Here is a 19,852-nt window from a genome sequence, read left to right on the forward strand (position 1 = left end):
CATATAACTCTAAGTTTCCTCCCATTTCAAGCTGCCTGTGCTCGGCTGTCTATATACAACCCGGTATTTGAAAAATACCTCCAATGTTGTTCAAATTTCTCCAATGTTGTGACTATGTTTCCCCAATCCCCAGAGCAAGCATGCACGCGCTGCTTGCGTACAGGCGGTACGGGCCTCGTAGCCAAAGATTAAAAAACCTGTGTGACGTCAACGTCAGCCACCTTCCGAGGCTATATTGTTGGCAAACAGTCGCGTTCGCAGATTGTCCAGTTTTCTCACCTCTTTGCTTGTGGGTTTTAAGCAAACGCGCAGTGAAATGGGCAACTAGATTTATTTTATGTCATAATTGTAAGTCCAGTTGTGATTATGCATGACACGAGATATTGCCTAGTCTAGTTACTGGCAGAATATTAGCGTATTTGGATGACATTGCTGCCGGCTTTAAAAACACACTTATCCAACTTGAACTTGGTTAATGTAATGATATAGCGTTTTATAATGGTTGCATAGACACCACAACTGACGACATATCACCGTATTTAGACGCAAACATGCGTGCATAACATGTTCCTTGTGAAGCTAGGCCCCATGGGCTGAATATAGAAGTGCATACGACCGTGTGATCCAACTATATGTTTAAATTTCCACTTAGAGGTCATTGACATGGCAAGCGAAACAGTTCATTCAGTACTTCATCAACCAAACTGTTGACATTGACTCTGCTTCATAGGAATACATTCGCTACTCACACGAATCGCTAATAGCTTATTATAAGGATCACTGTGTGACACTGGTTGACTTGTTGGTTAAGATTAGCATGGCACATACGGACAAGCCGCTAAACAGGTATAGGCACACTCTGCCTGGGGTCACAAAATATAAGTCACAAACGACAACGTAAATTGTACGCCGGTTACCTGTTAAATAGTTCTACTTTATTACTGTACATAGTTGGACTTCTTCAAGCCAGGTTAAAAACGCAAGTGCTTCGCGACAGCATACTCCAACTTAGAGCTTCCTCGAATTAGGTATAAATGTTTAACAAACTACAAATTATTTAGTAACGGTTGCATAAACTCTGGAACTGACAACACTGATTACAAAATTATTAACCATACATAAGTGGGTACTACAGCAGAACCCTTCATTAACACGCACAATCTCATTTTGGTAATGGCTTATACAATATTACTAATGATGACTATGACTAATTATATAGCCTAAAAGACCGTGCACGCTGTCTCTGACCATACCCCCCTACTTGTCATAGACCCACGAAAATTAAATGGAAATTTAAACGTTGACCAAACAATGGCATATCGTAACCGAGTCTGAAGTTTGAGCTAAATAATTACAGTATCATAAGTTGTCCAATGTATCAGTCATGCATGAATCAGACTTCATTAAACACAAACTAAAGCTAAAAATGTTCCTGTGGAGCCACGACCTAGATAGACTATAACACAGACAATAACACTCAGGCCAGTCAATATTCAAAATCACTGAAGCAGAGCCCACAAATGATTTATGTCGCAGGACTCATTGTTACTTCACGCGTTGCTATCTCCATTGTTACCACTCATGGAAGCCAATAATATTTCGCTAAGAACCATGAGTTTCTAAACCACATAAATAATGATGCTTTACCATTACATTGACCAAAGAAAGGTTAAAATATCGATATCAGCCAGGGATTATCATTCTACTAGAGGTGTAGCGCGGATACACTCAGGGTCATGATACGATACGCATTGCGATACACAAACAGAAAGAGTCCATCAAATAAATGCGCCCCGCAATTCTAAAATTATATTCTACCATTATGGTTTTCAAGGACAGAATAGACAAACAGTCTGTGAATCACTTCTACACTATAGTCCTATAGTAGTTGCAAGGCACCAGCATCACGCCGATACAGTGACTGCTAGAAGTTAGGAGTTCATTCAACATGTTTATACTATACTAGTTACTACTTTTTGACTAGGTAATAGTAGCCTGTAATACTAAGATACAGCAAATATCACCCTGTACACAATTGTCACACTGATTAGACTCCGGATACGGTATATAACTTCCAACTGTATGTTCTCTGACATATATAATCAGGGTGCGAACTTAACGGGAGTCCGGAGTCAAGATACTCTCGATTTGCATATCGGGATGGAGTCGTGTGACTTCCCAGAAAATTCTGCCAGTACTAACTAGTCGGCGGAATTACTGTGATTTCTACTAATGTCAAAGGAAAATTTGGCCAGACGTGCAAGCCGACACAATCTTAAACATAAACCACATGCGATGCACATGCGGGTATCTTTCATTTTGAAAAACTTAGATTGCAGACTCCCTTCATTTTGCTGCGGACTCCCTCTTTTTGAGGGCTAGACCAGATAACTAGGAGCGTTGTACTCCATGTAACATGGGTCAAAAGTTAGATTTTCTTACCCCCTGCATAAATAATATAACCACACACAACACAGGGCATATTGACATTTTACCACCACAGGAGGAGGGTACTGTGATCGTGGTGTACAGTTGCAATGACTGACAGACTGTGTTATTCGATAGTAAAATTAGGCGTGACGCTCAATCCGACAAGTCGCGGCAACACGAACCAGACTGAAGTTGAACGTTCAATGGATAATGGCCACAAATTTTATATCACAAGTCGAAGACTAACCAATTAATTGTATATTGTAAGTTCAAATATACAGCTATTGTCAAAGCGCTAGCGTAGACGAGGTGCGTTCATGAGAGAGAGTCTTACCTCATCCTTTCGGCTTTCGTGTCTCTTCCGTTCGGCCATGTGGTTGTATTGCGCGTTATTGCGCAAGAGGGCAAGCACATATAAAATGGTTATAATTCGCTCCGAGGGAGGTAGGCTGTCTTTTTCTATGTAGTGGAATCACTATGCACTGCCTCTCTATATAATAACTCTATGCTGCATGATTATGCTGTTAAACAGTCATACAGCAATTTAAGCCATGCCATAGAAATGTGCCAACAACATGTTTTTTTATAAATAATGAATTTTTATTATTATCCAAACTAAATCAGTAACTGATTAACACAATTCCATAGTGATACAGCTGAATTTCGATTTCGAATGAAGCTACTCGTAATTATGATAGTCGACTTCATCACAACATCTATAAACATGGAAAATAAAACTCCATTTCAGACACATTCAATTTTGTTACAAATCGCCATAACATGGGTTGCAGTTTGGGTAGTCTTCTTGGAGCTTATCTGTTACAGCTGCCTACACACATTGTGACCCTGGGAGATTCACCGCAAATGTCTCATGTGCGAATGTCTTCTCAGGTGTTCGATCCTCCAAACTTACCGTGGTGCAAGGAGCTAAATGTAGAAAATTCCTACTGCATTACGGTTTTCGTCTGTCGAGAATTTAGAGATCCATCATCTGGTTCATACATCCAAGTCACGCTCATATATGCCTGAGCAGCAATAGGTATGCAAGAGCAGGTGCAGGCTTGGCAGACCACACACCATGATAGCAAAGGTAACACTGATTTGAATTGCTACAGGAAACTATCGGAGTTACACAGCTCTCCACATTGCGATATTCGTCACTGGGATCTTCGGTTGTTGTTTCCTGGTCCGATAGGTACATTTTCTCGACTTTTCCTCAATTACCAGCAAATCCATCAACCACCCTGCTGGGATTAATTGTAAAAAGAACATTAATGACAGGCAAGCACATACATGCGGAATACATACCAGGCAGAAGAGGAAAGAGGTGCTGAGACCAAGACAAGATTGAAGGATGCGTGCCGAATACTTGAAGGAGAGAGGCATTGAATGACACACTAAGTGGGAGGATATGGAAAAATGGAAGTGAGAAGAGCTACTGCCTGCAACCTCACTTGAATAGGGACTAAATATGGTGAAGGAAAGAAGAAGAAGCACATACATTGGAGATATTAATTTTGAAATTTGCAAACTCAACAGATAGTTTATTTTTCCCACTTTACTATAACCGAGTACTGCAAAATGTCGAGATGTGCTACATCACGTTTCTTAAGAACTTATTTAAAAGAATACTAGAAAACTAATTAAAAGAAACTAGAGAACTAATTAAAAAAACAGAGGAACTAATTAAAAGCTATATATTAAACGCTAATTTATCAGCTAAAGCTAATTAACCTGACACAGCTCGACATCTTACCAATAACAACGTGTTGGCTTTCATCTAAGAAATCACATCTCGCACAGGCTACGAAAAATGGGCAGCCATTGGTGTCTTTTCCACTGTTTGCCTAGGAATTATAACATTTAGTGATACATAAAGAATAATCTATACATATATGAAGGTTATACAAGATAATGTTACTATTAAGATATACAAAATATGTAAGCATTAAAGTTACAAAACAATTTCAATCTACGTCCAATCTGTGTAAGGATAGCACAATAAAACAATCGGTAACAAATACCGGTAAATAAACACATACCAGAGATAGCAAAGCCTGGTGTCCACTAGCTTTAGTTTGAAATTTTCATCAGCCAAGTTAGCCTCCATAAACACTAAATACTCCGTGCCATCACCCTCGGAACATGAATTAAAAAATTATGCCGAGGTGGGTATTTTTTTTATTGTGTTATCATTTAAATTATAGCTAAGACAGACCCTTAAAAATTGAGTACATAGTCAAAGGAAATGATGTGCATGAAATAGATGTGTTATCATTCATATTTTTAAATATAAATACTTTACATTACAAAATCACCACCCTGTATCATGAAGTCTTTTGATTGACTTGTAAGACAATAAAGTCTTTTTATACAAGTCACAATCTATCTATAACACAAAACCTAGAGCAAGGAAGTATACTAATTTATATAATGAGAATAAATAAGTGTCTGAAAAGTTGTGATTTAATAACAAGATGAAGCTAATAAAATTACAATGCCAAAGGTTCACCCGCGACAGAATGACTAACTCCACAATTAAGACAAAAGAGCTCACCTAGAAATAGTTGTCCTTCTAGTATCCGTGGATAGCACACCATCGCCTTCTATACTGCCCCTAGCTCGCAACAAGTTGTCTAACAAATGCAAAAACAAACATTAACAGTTTTAGATGACTGGCTTGCCAACAGCTAAAGTTTTTAGCAACTGTTGGAATTTAGAATGATGTATTTCAATTCAGCCAAAATCTGCTTCACTGATATAATTACCGCCTGAATTTTCACTCATGCCATTTTAATAAGATAATACCTATTAAAATAAGGATTCAGAAAATAATCCACTTGACAAGAAAACACAAGAAATACGATTATCAGTAAAATACATATTTCAGAAGTACACATAACAGTCTTTAATAGGTGTCATCTATATTCAATATTTAGCTTACCTAACAATTTTCTGCTGACAAAGGTACAAGGTATCAGCCAATAAAAGTTCCCATCTTCATTCTTTCCAAATTTCCTAAATCAATAAATACCATTTATGATTTATACTCTAAGGTATTTACTTTAAAATTAACTCAGAGTTACTTCTTTACTTCACAACAAGGAAGCACTTCCATTTCTGCCAGGAAATTACGCCGGCGCCCCGCAGTTCTGTCAGAATCAAGTGGTCGTTACTAGGTAGATTAATATGTGGATGGGTTCGACAACTTACCTGACTAACTTTTTGCTGCCATCATAATGCAGCAGGATCCCCCCCCCCCATCACACACAGTCGCGCCACCATCAGGCACGCGACGCACGCACGGCTTGCCCAGCATGATACCATACTCTAGCTAGCCGTAACATTCAAACAATGGGTTGTTGGATCAACATTTTGAAGACATTTCATATAATATTCAGGTCGCAGTTTCCGGAACCCAATTAGTTAAAAAAATGGCCCTGGGTAGAATCCTTAAGCATTTTTCCACAATTCGGATGATGTTGGAAAGTGGCATTGTCTCGTACCAAAACCTTGCGAACTCGGCCACAGAGGGTCTCGAGATTGTTGCAGGTTGTGGCTGCTCCAAACTGCGGATTCCCTAGCTTCTGGGCTCGGACGCAATCTCGAAAGATTGCGCAAACTGAAACAGGTTGTGGTGATTCAACAATCGCCTCATAGGACTGTGCCCCTGTTGGTGTGCCGTGTGCAAACTAGGAAGAGATTTATCTCATATTAAATCTTAATCGCAATTTATTTATTATAATCATTAATATTTATACAAAGTGTCAACACATTTGAGGAAAGAAGCGTGAGTTACGACATTTATAGTTCATCCCTATTTGAAATCGCTAATAATCATACTGTTTGTGGAAGCTCTGTTTACCTCTGTTGGCCATCTAAGACTTCGGTTGCCCAAACTCGCAGATGCCCGCTCAAATTCCAGTGTTGATCAAAGCTCCAATTTGCGAGCCCACACACAAACAATCGCCACTTCCAACATATATCAGAATTGTGGAAAAAAAATGCTTAAGGTCATCACCTCCGCTGCAAGTTGCAGGAACACCCGCCGTCACTAGATTCGCAGCTGATCATGAAAACTGTGAGTTGGGCAAAAGTGCGCCGGCAAGATACCACTGGTTGTTGTGGCCGCCTGGCGGTGCTGGCCCAGCAGGGAGTGTGGTGTGGAGGAGCACTTTATCCCCCTTGCCACTGGCGTATTATTACACAAAACGCGGTACATAAAGGCTTTATTTTCCATTTCAACACTGTTCATTACTGAACAACACACCGATTGGTTAGGTTTAGAATATAGAAGCTGTCACATAAGGCCAGATAGTGGTCGTTTGTCGCTATCAGTACTACAGATATGCTAACCGTAGTAGTTTTAGGTTGCTTTCAGTATTATGTCTTATATTTTTATCATGAGGTACGTTTAGCTTATGTTAGGGTTAGGCTTAGCGCGCTCTAGCTCACACTTTCTGTAGTACAAGTCTGGCTACACTTGTGATACTACACTATATGTACTCGCGGCTACCATATCTGTAGTACTGATACGACAATGACCCTGAGCTACATTTACGATGTACCCCTACTATTTACTACCGAAATCTAAGCGTAGACCCTACGGGGTAGTACTCTTCTACTTCTTAGACTTATGACTATGGACTACGAATACCATTAATTATACAAACAACTCATGGACATCCGACCGCGCGACCGACCAGTGCGACAAGTATTGAAGACTCACTAATGTCGTAAGTATGACCAACTGACTAAGCATTGACATTGTTTGACATAATGAGTAATGAGTAATGTCATGACTAAGGCCTACATGAGTAATGTCAGAATGTCACGATGGACTAATGCTGACTATCAACACCGCCGCCAGGGTATGGTCCTCTGATACACGACTACAAAGCAGAACGACATTTTTTACAGAAAACTCACACACACACTGAGAGATTTCTGTGGCCGGAATCATCGGAGCCAATTCCTTAAGTGCGATGTCGTAGGCTGTTCTTCCGCTGGTAAATCACTAGTTAACACTTAACATATGGTAGTTCCAACTGTAACGTCGAAAAACACAACTCGGTTTTAAGATTGTTGTGGTACTCTTGTTCTCGCCACTGGATGTTTGTTTTGCAGTTGCGCGGAAAGCGGAAGCACGATGCGCACGGAACGCATGCGCTTCGTTCGTATTCGTATGCTCTGTTTATTTTGTCATAAGGTAGTGTGATTATGCATGACACGAAGTATTTGCTAGTCTAGTACTGGAGAAATTAGCGTTTGGATGCGCATTGTGCAGCTTTAACATAATGTATTTCTGCCTATCTCTATACATAGCATCAAAGGCAGTAGATATGCTTCTGGATTCCAAATGGGCAACTGGCAAAGGCAAAGAAGAATTATTATTTACGACACGACAGTCCTGCGTTGATTATCTTGACAGGTAAACTATATACAGCCTTTTCCTTTCATCCTTCTTTCTCGTTTGCCTTTGCAAACTGCAATAGCAGTAGTAACAGGCTACAGCTGTAACAGTTTTATGAGTGCTGCCCTAGCATGGCTTTCTTGACTTGGCATTTCTCTTTTCTGTCTACAATAGTATTTGGTTTACAGATTGCGAATCTTATCACAATTAATTGGTGCTGGTATCCTGCCAGTTGGTGTTTGTGTCAGTTGAGTATGCCCTTGGAAGCGTGTGAGGAATGTACTCTGTCCATTCTATTTTTAGACGTAATCATGAACACATGACTTCATGAGTGACATCCACGAATAGAATGTTTCGCTGATGTTACTATATAACGAGTAATATTTTTTAATGCTTTAGACTGTTAGCTGACATTTTCATGTTGATAGATATTAGCGACTGAGTGACTAATGATGATTAGCACAGGACTAAGCGATACCACTGCACTATTCAACACTGCTGTGTATTAATGGTTAGGCCATAATAAAAAAATTGGTTGTTTGCCCTCACCCGACTGACCCGCCAAAAAGGGGCCGACTCAAATTTTTTTAGTAATCTTTCCCATTCTTTTTTTTTTACAAATTGTATCACTGTACATTATATAAATATGTAGGAAATATATTATATTGAATTTGTAAAATAACCCTCCTCAAAAAAAAGAAAAAAAGCTTGCCTACCTACCCAAACTTTTCAGCCTGGGTCAGGTGAGAGCAAACAAAGATTTTTTAATTGTGGCCTTACTTGTTTATTACTGCTCTGTCTGCTGTTCGAACATTGCTAACTGTTGCTTGCTTTCTGGTCCAGGTTACTGCAGAAGCAGCTGTTCCACCGTGCTCACAAGGTTGTCAAAAGGAAACCCGGTGAGAGAGACGTGAAGAGGAAAAAGAAAGATGCAAAGGAAGAGGGCAAAAAGGACAAGGCCACCAAAGAAGATGAGGACGACACCAAGGAGACCATAGAGAAAGAGCGGCCAAAAGAGGAGAAAGAGAGCGAGGCAGAGAAAAAGGTATGAGTGTAGGACCTATGGTATAGAGTAGTGGTTCCCAACCTGAGGTCCCTGGACTCCTGGGGGTCTGTGAGCTAAGTTAAAAATTACAAGAGGCTCCAGCGTAAAATGTATAATTACTCACGATAAGGCTGCTAAGGATAAAATTTCAAATTTTCATGTTTTGTCATTCGTGGCTTACAGATTATCAACTCGGTATGACAACAGTAGTTGTGCCGGGTAGATGTTTTAGCTATAAAAAAAGACGGTTCAAAAACCTGGATGTCCATGGGAAAATTAATTTAAATAAAAGTGGTCTTTGATGCTGAAAAGGTTGGGAAGCACTGGTATAGAGGTTGTATGATGTGGAGCAAAACATGACGAAATTACTGTAACAGCCTAACCTTTTATGATGCAAACCTATATGAAATGAACGTCTGGTTTTCAGGATGGTGAAGGAACACCGAAGAAGAAGGAGAAGAAGAAAGTCAAGCTGGAGATGCATGACCAGCAGGTCTTTCTAGATGGCAAGGATGTGAGAGACCTTTCTTGACAAAATTTGATTTCTAGTAATACTTCCGAAGCAAAGTTCAATGCTTTACATTTTTCTCAATTTCAAACTTAGAACACAATTGTACATTAGGATGTTTAATTTGGTTGTATATGTTAATGTTTCTCTTTGAATATTAACTTCATGTGATTTAATTGATTCTGTGTGTTTTCTTGTCTCAGGTATACGTCTGGATATACGACCCGGTTCCGCCTAAAACATTTATCATGGGATTGCTTATAGGTATGCTTGCCCATGTTTTTTCAAATATTCTATATATATATATATATATATATATATATATATATTATTATTTATATAATAGGTGATACCACTGGCTGCAGAAACAAGTCTGCCTTACACAAGCTACTCATGTATAATAGCATTAACGTAGTAGTATAAACGTATAGTAGCAATAAGACAGTTGCATCACCTACAGGAATAATAGAGTTTGGTCTGATTGAAAATGACGAGGGCAGCATATATTACGATGTTATGTCTGTAATGTGTGTAGGGTAAACTTGGTCACGTAACCAGTGGTTTGTACACTAAATTATTTAGACCCAGCTCTAGCTGAATTACCTTGCTTGAAAAACATGTTCCCATAATCACTTCCCCCAAATTTTAAGACAAAGTTTGTTATGTTTCAGTGCTTGGTGCCATTGCTGTGTGCTTGTTCCCTCTGTGGCCACCCGAGGTCAGGCTGGGCGTTTACTATCTGAGCATCTTAGCAGCCAGTTTCGTTGGTTCCATCATTGCGTTGGCCATATGTAAGTCCTAACATTTAGCATGCTGCATAGGTGTAAACAGGAATGATGATAGCAAGCCAAAACTTGTTGTAGTAACCGGAATAATCTTTAATATCTCATCCAGTGTAGACATATCTCGACAATCGCACAAAGAGACAAAGAACGCGCATACGCGCGTGTGCCTCCTTCCGCGACCAGAACCAGAATCCCCTTCCTACATCTCTGTCCTATTTATTACCCCCCAAAACTCCTACAAACATACAGTACTGCCCGCACATGTAACCGTTCTCACAGACCGCCGTCCTACCCCCCATTTCACAATGACCCTCTAATCTGTCTAACCTAACCACATCTACCAAATTCTCTCTAATACATCAATGTAGCCGGGCATCTTGTTGTGCGACGCTCTGTCTAGCTAGACTATGGCTAAAACAACTACCAGTCTAGCTCCACTGACTAATCTATGTAACACGTGCAAAACACATGTTACATAGGTTGTATTGCGTTACGGGCTGCACAGCACACCGTTGCATCATCAGTAACGGTACTACATGTGTTAAAAACTTGATAACTTTACGCACGCTCTGCAGCAAAATGATGACACAGTCTCTTCGGTTTTATCTTGGCATTTACATCTACCGTGTCACAGCCTCAGACTCTAACCCCCCCCGCGTGTAGATTATTTGAGATTCGAGAGACGCGTGGTGTAACCGTGGCGACGTTTTCTCGTCCTCCCACAGTCCGCGTCGCTCTCTTCGGGTTCGTCTGGCTGGTGACGCTTGGACGCCACTACTTCTGGCTGTTCCCGAACCTCCTGGAGGATGTCGGATTCTTCGACTCCTTCAAGCCCTTCTACCACTACGAGTACAGACCGCCGGGCGCGGACAAACGCGAGGCGGTTATCGCCGGCGAGGAGAAGAGCGAGGAGGTGGCCGCACCGGTTGCCGCCGGCGACGACGACGACGATGAAGCAGAACGCGACGGCGGCGGTTCCGGGAGCGAGCGAGCGAGCGGCAGCGATAGACAGAGCGACGAAGACAGGCAGCATAGCGGGGAGGAGGACGGAGGCGGGAGGGATCAGGAGAACGGGTTCGAAGTGATAGACAAGGACGATTTCGATCAGTCTCAGACGGCGTCGGAGAGCGAGCCGTGACGCAGGGTTGGGCTGGGGGTGCGTATATCGGGGAAGTATTATTTTTTGACACTGGGGAACAATACTTATAAATTTGGTATGGAGTGTAATTACCTAGACTTTTATCTGTACCAGCAAGCTTATGCTTTGCATAAATTATGTTTCGCCTCTTTCGACGTATGGAGAAAGTATGTGATGTGTAATTTATCTGTACTAGAATAATATTTGTATGATATTTCGAAAAGGGAGAAGTGTTATCTAATGGGATTTAATTTCGGTGACAGGTCTCCAAATGCTGAACCAATTCTAACCAGTTAGTTGGTGAGCCAAAACAGTATAATGTAAATTTCATGTAAATGTATGCAAGCATATATATATATGGTTAGCAATGCTATTGTCTTATTTTAGTGACTGATATGTAACAGCAGTCTTGTTGCTATGTTATAAGTAGATTGTATCGGTTCTTCATTGTACTTATTTATCGAACACATAGGTTTATTGATACGATATGAAGTTGCATATATATTATATATATTCACTATATTATGACGTTAATTAATAAACAATGCTGCTTCACAAGATGCTTGTTTGATTATTATTATTATTATTATTATTATTATTATTATTATTATTATTATTATTATTATTATTATTAATGGTAGTAGTAGTAGGAGTCAGGCCTGTAGGCAGGTTTTTTTACGGGAGGGCGCGATCCAACGAGTTTCCGGACCTAACGAGCGCCGGGGCACCAGTCTCTAGGGGCGGGCGGGGACATCCCCCCCCCCCCGGAAATTTTGAAAATTAGGTTGTCTGAGACTGCATTTCAGCGCGTTTTTAAGGCAGTATGATATGAAAACAAGCAGCCAAAAGCGATCCTCAAAACGTGGACATTTTCTCAATTTTTTCTGCATAAAAGTGGACCTGCCGCAGCCTGTGTGTGTGTGTGGTGGGTGGGGGGGGGGCGGTACCCCTCACGGGCATGGGAGTTGTGGTATTTTGGTTATTATTGTTTATTTTTTCTGGTTCGTAGGTAATAATATAATACAGCCACGTGCTGAAATAGCAATTTACAATTATTATCAACTCTATTAAATTTCATTATACTCAGTTATTCAGATATAAGTACATCATGATCATGTACTGCACAGTAGCGTGCAGTCTTTCTTAGGGAAAAACGGATGAATGTAAAAATCAGAACGGAACGGAATAGTTTTTGGTTCTAATTTTATAAATAATATTCTATAGTATCAGGGCGGTGACACGATTATTATCAAACCGATACGAAATAAAAACATTTGTCCATTCCTGGAAAAAGACAATCAAAACAATATTTTACTTGTATTGCCTCAACTGGCGCTTCAATCGAGATTTTTGCTTTGATCGTCCGATTAGAGGTTATCAACCGCAGGGCTATATGTGGCAAACCGGCGAGTTCATATCATACGTCGTTCCCATATGTAATATATTGTGTAGTAACATTACTACGTAGTAAGTACGTTTCCCAGAAAATCACAGAAATGGCTATTGATGTTCGCAGGTATAGTTATCCTATTGCCATATGTGTTCCTTCACAGTAATAGTAATACTAATACTAATAGTAATAGTTGCCTGCGGCAACTGTAGGCCTACGCGCTATTAGTTACTAGAGCTATACTAGTAGTATTACTAAGTAATAGTTTATACTAATACAGTAAATACTTTACAGTACTAATACAGTATATATATTATTTTTTATTATTACTGTATTAATTACTATTTATTATACTTATAGTACTACTACTACTTGTGTTGTTGTTATTATTCGTTTTATCCTTCTACTACACGAGGTCATGGTCACGATGTAAACCCTCTTTGTATCATTAGCTACAGCCCAGGTGTTTCCTCATAGTAATTTGTTTTGTAGTTTTTTAAGAATTTGTAACACGGCAACAGTGTCTGTGGCTAAATTACTGGGATGGACTCAGACAGGAATCTGGAGAGGCCTGTTTGATGGTGGGCATCCATCTCTGGTGTAAGATTCCTGTTTTCCCAGTAAGGGTGGCAATGTCGATTGACGATGGCTCTGGGTTGGTGTTGGTCTTCACATACCCAGTTCGATCGCGTTCAGTCATCTTCTCCCTGCTTAACTTCGAGCTCTAAGCAATGTAATAAGTTGTTCCACGGTTTCATTGGCGAGGCCACAGTCGCATAGGGGACTATCACCTGCCCCGATCTTAACAGTGGCTTTCAGTTTAAGTGTGTCCAGTTTTAATCCTGTTCAGCTTGGTTTTCTGTTCTGCGATTGGTGAGGCTGCGAACGCTGCTTATGTTTACCTTAGGCTCCAGATGATGAAAGTACCTGCCTGTAACAGAGCTGTCCCATGAACTCTGCCATCGTTCTACCAAGGCTATTCTTGATTCTTCCTTTGGCTTCGCGAGAAAGAAAGCGGGAAGAGTGGTCTACAGATTTATCCATCTCTGCGGGCCTCCGACAGCGCTGCCCGTTTTCGCTTCTTTGTCTGCAAGTTCATTTGCAGCCAGGCCTGCATGTCCTGCTACCCAGCAAATGTCAATCTTGATGTTGTTTTGTGAATAGCTGCTTTACTCTTTCTTGGATGTTTGAGGCTAAGTGTTGTAAAATTGTTGTTTTTGTTGGGCGGGCCGTGACAGTGAGAATGGCGCTTTTGGCAGTCCGAGAAGATTCTGAGTTCTTGATATGGTGTGGAGTGCAGAGTTAGTGATTGCGAAGTCCAATGCGAGGAAATATTGCGTGCAGTTCTCCGTGATTAGCTGCTGCTTTTACACGAGATAGCCTTTCGGATGGCCGATGGCTTGGCTGTTGATGCCATTTGCGTAGACGATGGCTGCCGCCCCACAGGGTCCAGGATTCCGAGTGCTGATCCGTCAGTGAAGGCGATATGGTTTTTTCATCAGTCTCCTTCAGCTGTTCCTCCGATTTTTTTTGCCTTTACAGCTTGTTGGCGGTGCTACTAGTACTACAAGGGTCGAAATATAGATTTTTATTATGTATCCATTCGGGATACCAGGTATTGAAAATCTGGTATCCCCCCAAAAGATCTTGTATCCCGGATTTTTTTGGATAGTTAATTTCAACAATGTTGGTATCCAAAATCTTGAAATATCAATAATAGCATTTGAAAATTATTAATATGTAATTAATTATTATATAAAAATCTTCGTCCCGCGTTCTAATCATTAGTGGGCTGAGTGCATTCGGCGAGCATTTCATTTTACCATAGATATATACAACACAGGTGTTATGTATATATATCTATGATTTTACATAACGCCTTCACAGTACACTGCAGACGTATTGTCTAGACGCATTGTCTGGTTCGCTTGATACATCATATACACATGTAATACACAGGTTCACAATTTGTATGCATTCAACTCGGGCCACGCTTGCGCTTGCAATATCCTATGCCTGCTGTATAAAAACGCTATGTGGCCATAGCTAAATTAGTAACTAACGGGCGCCACTCGCGCTCCTCAGATTCGCCTGCCGTATAAGTTGATAACTCAACAACCACCTATCCCGAATTATGACGATTTTTTTTTTTACTACTTGCCCGCGCGCGATACCAAGCATTGAAATCTCGGTATCCCGCCAAGAATCTGGTAATCCTACCGCGATATCGGGATACGCCTAATTTCCGACCCCTGCACTAGTATTAGTATTAGTTACTATTACTATTTAGTTAGTATTACTATATTATTACTATTAGTATCTTAGTATTACTTGTATAGTAATAGTATAAATTCTTAATCAGACCCGAATACAATCTAGATCTAATATAGATTTGAGGTTCGTATGTATGTTATGTATGTAGTATGTATGTATGTATGTATGTATGTATGTATGCTATTATGTACTTGAAGATGTATCGTATGCTAGTAGTCTTCCCTAATAGGCCAGCAAACTGCCCAAGCGATCTGGGATGCAAGTTTTCACAGGGCCATCTCTTATACCCGGCGATGTTCCTAGCTGAAAAAAACTGCAGAAACCGTTCAAACTCACCGAAAATATCTGTGGAAACACCCCTCAATTCAGTGAATCTTCACACAAATGTCAGCAACTGACTGTAGCAGTGCCTTGCCCACAACAGAGAAAATCGATCACTCATTTCATCAGCTGTTGGTATTGCTGAAACCAAACGGCACCGACTAAAACAGCACAGCCAGTTCCAGAGCGTTACGACTGCTCCATTTTCACAGGTTTGAAATGAGAAGCGCAACCCATATCTGTTACGCTGCCATACGTGCATGCCAGTACGTGGGAGCTCAACAGTCGAGACTCGCGAATCTTTACCATATTGCCACCAGAGAATACCACGAAAACACATTGTTTATCAAAGAGGTTTTCAAATGAAAAGTGCAACCCATTCGTACATGCTGTATATAATAACTTTTTGTCATTTACACCATATTACTATTATGGTTCCACCAGGGTTCTAATGTTGGTTGTGCTGTCATATAAATGTCATACCGTAACAGTTTATTCCTATGCTTATTATCTTATTACACTGATTTCTAAATATTCATATTGTGTGCAATGTTATTGTCGATTCTTACCCAATGTTCCTATTGTGCCCGCCATTATTAAGTATATGAATTTAGTAGCCACGATTTTACCCAGCGCAGCGGGTACCCGCAGCTAGTATGTGAATATTATGGTACTATTACTGTCTGCATGACATGTGATAGGGATACGCCGATACAGCAGCTAATGCATGCAGCTACAGTACAGTGCCGAAACAATACGAGCACGAGTAGTCGAGTATGATTTACGGATAGATCATCTAATGGGCTATATCGATGGGGATCACGTCCATAGATAGATCATCTAATGGGCTATATCGATGGGCTATATTGATGGGGATCACGTCTAGATATAGATCATCTAATGGGCTATATCGATGGGGATCACGTCTAGATATAGATCATCTAATGGGCTATATCGATGGGGATCACGTCCAGAGATAGATCATCTAATGGGCTATATCGATGGGCTATATCGATGGGCTATATCGATGGGCTATATCGATGGGCTATATCGATGGGCTATATCGATGGGGATCACGTCTAGATATATTCTATCTTCTCTATGATTTATGTCATCATGTCGTATGCATCGATCAGTGACAATGATTGATATCATATGGCATCGGTATATATAGTCAATTAGTCATCGCCATTGCATTCGCAGGGCCATAGCCTGCTGGGGGGGGGGGCAAGGGAGCAGCTGCCCCCCTAAATTTTGGAGGGGAAAAAAATAAATTTAAAAGAGAATTGTTGTAGTCAGAATGAAGATCGACTGTACATGTACTCAAAGGTGCCTCAAATACCTACCATCTCCTGCGATCTACATTTTCAAAGTTTTCTGTGGGAGGGCCCCCACACCCCCCTACCTGTTTCTCACCCCCTCCTTGAAATCCTGGATCTGCCACTACCCCCCCCCCACTAGGAATTTGCTCAGCTTACGGCCCTGCATCACGATAATTTCGTTTAGCATGCTTCGCGTTGTGTCATCTTCGAACTTAAAGGATTTGTTCAAGCTAAGCATTTTGTTTCTGTCATTATTGAAATTCTCTTGCTTCTTCAATCATTGTGATTCCCTATCGTTCCCTATCATCCCCTATATGCCAAATCTGTGATGCCCTATCAATATTTTATATTTCCGTTATGAATTTATGTATAGGTTTGACATCTATAGAAAGATTCCAAAGGATTTGACACAGGCTACACTTACAGGAGGCTACATATCTGTATGCTGCGTCCTCTTCATTGCATTCCTGTTTGTCTCAGAGTTGTACTTCTTTCTTAAAGCAGATGTGTGAGTATTTGTGTGATGGATATTATAAAGAAAATGGATAGAGTATAAACTCCATAACAGGCAGAACTAAGATTAAACAAAATCCAACCCATAATCCTAATTCCTAACTGTATCTATAACTTCTAAACAAAAATTAACTTTGACTATATTACCCTATATATAAACCCTAGCTCTAACCTAGGCCATAACTCTTACTCTAATCTAACCATTATCTATAACTGCTATTATTGACTTTTTACACTAATCGATGAAACGTTTACCGTGTAGATCTGCATAAATTTGTGTTTATGCCCATAGATTGTCTAGATAGAATAGTAGTGTATATATACAAACTTAATTTAGCCATTATTGTTTGAACATCATTTATGTATATAAGCATAGTACCAGCATGCAACTGATCAGTTGAATATTATTTTTGCAGACAGAGTGAACTTTTTGTCGACAATACTGATGTAAATGAAAAGATTAAAGTGCGGTTGAATATTACTCTACCAAATTTGAATTGTGAAGGTATGTATACGAAGTTGAGCAATATGCCGCGTGTGAATTCTAGCAAGTGCTGGATGTTTAGATATGCAGGGCTTGAAACTAACGCTCGCCCGCTCGCCCGAGGCTAGTAGAAATCAGTAAGGGCTAGTAGAATGTCTGGTCTGACCAGCCCTGTTGGCGAGTGGAAATGCCTACCAGATAACATATTACTAGTACTTTTTCAGCAATTACTAACCCGACCGAACTACTACTAGTAATAAGTAATATAAAATTTGCGTGTGCAAACATAATAAAATTGCAAAACCTAAACTTAAAACAGTCACAGTACCTCAGACAATAAAATCGGTCCAACCACCATGCTGCTCTATTCGCAAGCTCATGCCAATCCCCTCACAGTGTATATATACGCAAGACGTTTATGTTCTACTTTCTGTTTACGTTCGTGGAACCGTTAGTTAACTTAGTTTACGTTTCCACGAGATTGCTCTTGTGGCAGAATAAGCTTCGGCAGAAAAACTTAGTAAACTTCGCCTGCCTCGCAGTTACCTTGAACGGCGTGCATACAGCCCTGGGCGAACAAACTGCTGCCGCCCAGTTTTAATCGAACGGCTGGCTATAGTAACTAGAGCTACGCTCTATGTGATTATTAATGTGATTGATTAGTACGTCGTCATTGTTTGTATATAGGTGAACAATTTCTATGTACAGTCAATAGAGGCATATGATTTGCGCATGTATGTATTATAGTCTATAAAACCGAGCTTAGGGCTTTCGCTGCAGCTTGCCGCGCTCTGTTATATGAAGCCGCTGACGGCATAATAATAATACAATTTCATAATAAAACTTATACATCACAGGTAGAAGTAGACGGGTTTGACACTTTTTATTGATAATTTCATTTGAACTTGCAAAGAGAGCCAGCTGAATGCAGCTCAAGCTGTTTCAATTGTATCGCTGGTAAAATTAACGTTCAACAACGTCCTGAACGGCTAGGATTTACGGCTATACGGCAATCAATATCGCGACGGAGCAGCAGTTGGTGGGGGTTTGGCTTGTTCAATTAGATATGTGATTATTACGTCGTCATGTTTGTAGATTATAGGTTGAACATTTCTTATTTACCATGAATAGAGGCGTATTATTCCGCATATATTTATTATAAGAACGCCAGCTTATGTACTCCGCTGCAGGCGCGTCGCTCGTTACCACTGAAGCCACTGATCGCCATAATAAAATACAATTCATAATAAACTTATCAACACAACAGTGTGAGAAGTAGCAACGCGCTGTTGGACCACTTTTATAGATATTTTCGTTTGAGACTTGCCAGAAGAACAGCAGCTCAATATGCAGCATGAGGCTGGTTTCATTGTATTCCCGGTAAAATTATTCGAGTGGTCGCATGGCAGGCTATGCATCTTCGTTGCGCCTGCGACCTGCATCGGTGCGCGATCGGACGCCGATACGCCATGCTGCAGCGCTGCATACTGTCGTAGGACGTTCCGCGATCGCCGTGTCGCCTTGGCCGCGAACTGCGGCGCGAGATCCTGCGCTGTATAGGCGCTTCGGGATTCAACGACCTCCTTTCGGCAACGCTTCTCTAGTATCCCGTCTCATCTGGATATATATACATATATATACTTATATATATATACAATACATCAGACTATTTATAAGAGCAGACAATAATTCCTTAAGTTATAGTAACGATTAAGAACTATTAGTCAGTCTACGGAATATGAAAGTTCATGTTAATTGAACCGTTTGTGATTATCTCTACTACTCTAGTAATTCTCTATAGAAGTACAGAGTTTAGTTAGTAGTTAGTACAAGTACAGTATAGAGTTATAAGTAGAGTTATCCTGTTTGTGTTAAGTTTGAGATTTGTATAGGTTGTATTACTTGGTTGACTGAATATAATTAAGCGTGTTATGCTAGTGTATAGGATAAACATCGTATTAGTAATAGGACTTAGAAATAACCAAGTTACAGGAATGTAGTTTAAAGAGGTTATTTTCAATAACCAGTACCTGACAAAACCATGACTACTATTCCATGGTTAATTATAGAGGACAGGAACTGGATTGTATATTAACCAGGGTGATTCCAAACTTCCGTATAAGTAAGATTTGAGTTTCTAATTTGATATTTAAGGCAACGCGTCAAATTGAAATAATCTTCGTTTAAAAGGGGAGGGATGTGTAGTGTTTACCCTGAGGTCTAGATGAG

The 19,852-nt window shown here is 40.3% G+C and overlaps 2 protein-coding genes across 2 annotated transcripts in view; both read left to right on the forward strand.

Moving 5' to 3' along the window:
• Positions 1–7,755: 7,755 nt before the first annotated feature.
• Positions 7,756–11,877, forward strand: LOC106812371 (translocation protein SEC62-like; the record flags this gene model as incomplete). Its single annotated transcript, XM_014816227.1, is given in 6 exon segments — positions 7,756–7,861; positions 8,687–8,888; positions 9,316–9,402; positions 9,600–9,660; positions 10,068–10,187; positions 10,907–11,877. Coding segments are annotated over 6 exon segments (989 nt in total), but the record flags the coding sequence as incomplete, so codon positions are not given.
• Positions 11,878–12,752: 875 nt separating this feature from the next.
• Positions 12,753–19,852, forward strand: part of LOC106812367 (endoplasmic reticulum-Golgi intermediate compartment protein 1-like) — an 18,719-nt gene continuing 11,619 nt past the window's right edge. The window contains exons 1-3 of the mRNA XM_014816221.1: positions 12,753–12,835; positions 17,000–17,134; positions 17,556–17,644. Coding sequence (XP_014671707.1) covers positions 12,816–12,835; positions 17,000–17,134; positions 17,556–17,644 — 244 coding nt within the window. The 5' untranslated portion in view covers positions 12,753–12,815. The remainder of the gene's footprint in view (positions 12,836–16,999; positions 17,135–17,555; positions 17,645–19,852) is intronic.

This window comes from Priapulus caudatus, unplaced genomic scaffold (genome assembly GCF_000485595.1).
Source record: "Priapulus caudatus unplaced genomic scaffold, Priapulus_caudatus-5.0.1 Scaffold639, whole genome shotgun sequence".
In the NCBI taxonomy this organism is placed as follows: domain Eukaryota; kingdom Metazoa; phylum Priapulida; class Priapulimorpha; order Priapulimorphida; family Priapulidae; genus Priapulus; species Priapulus caudatus.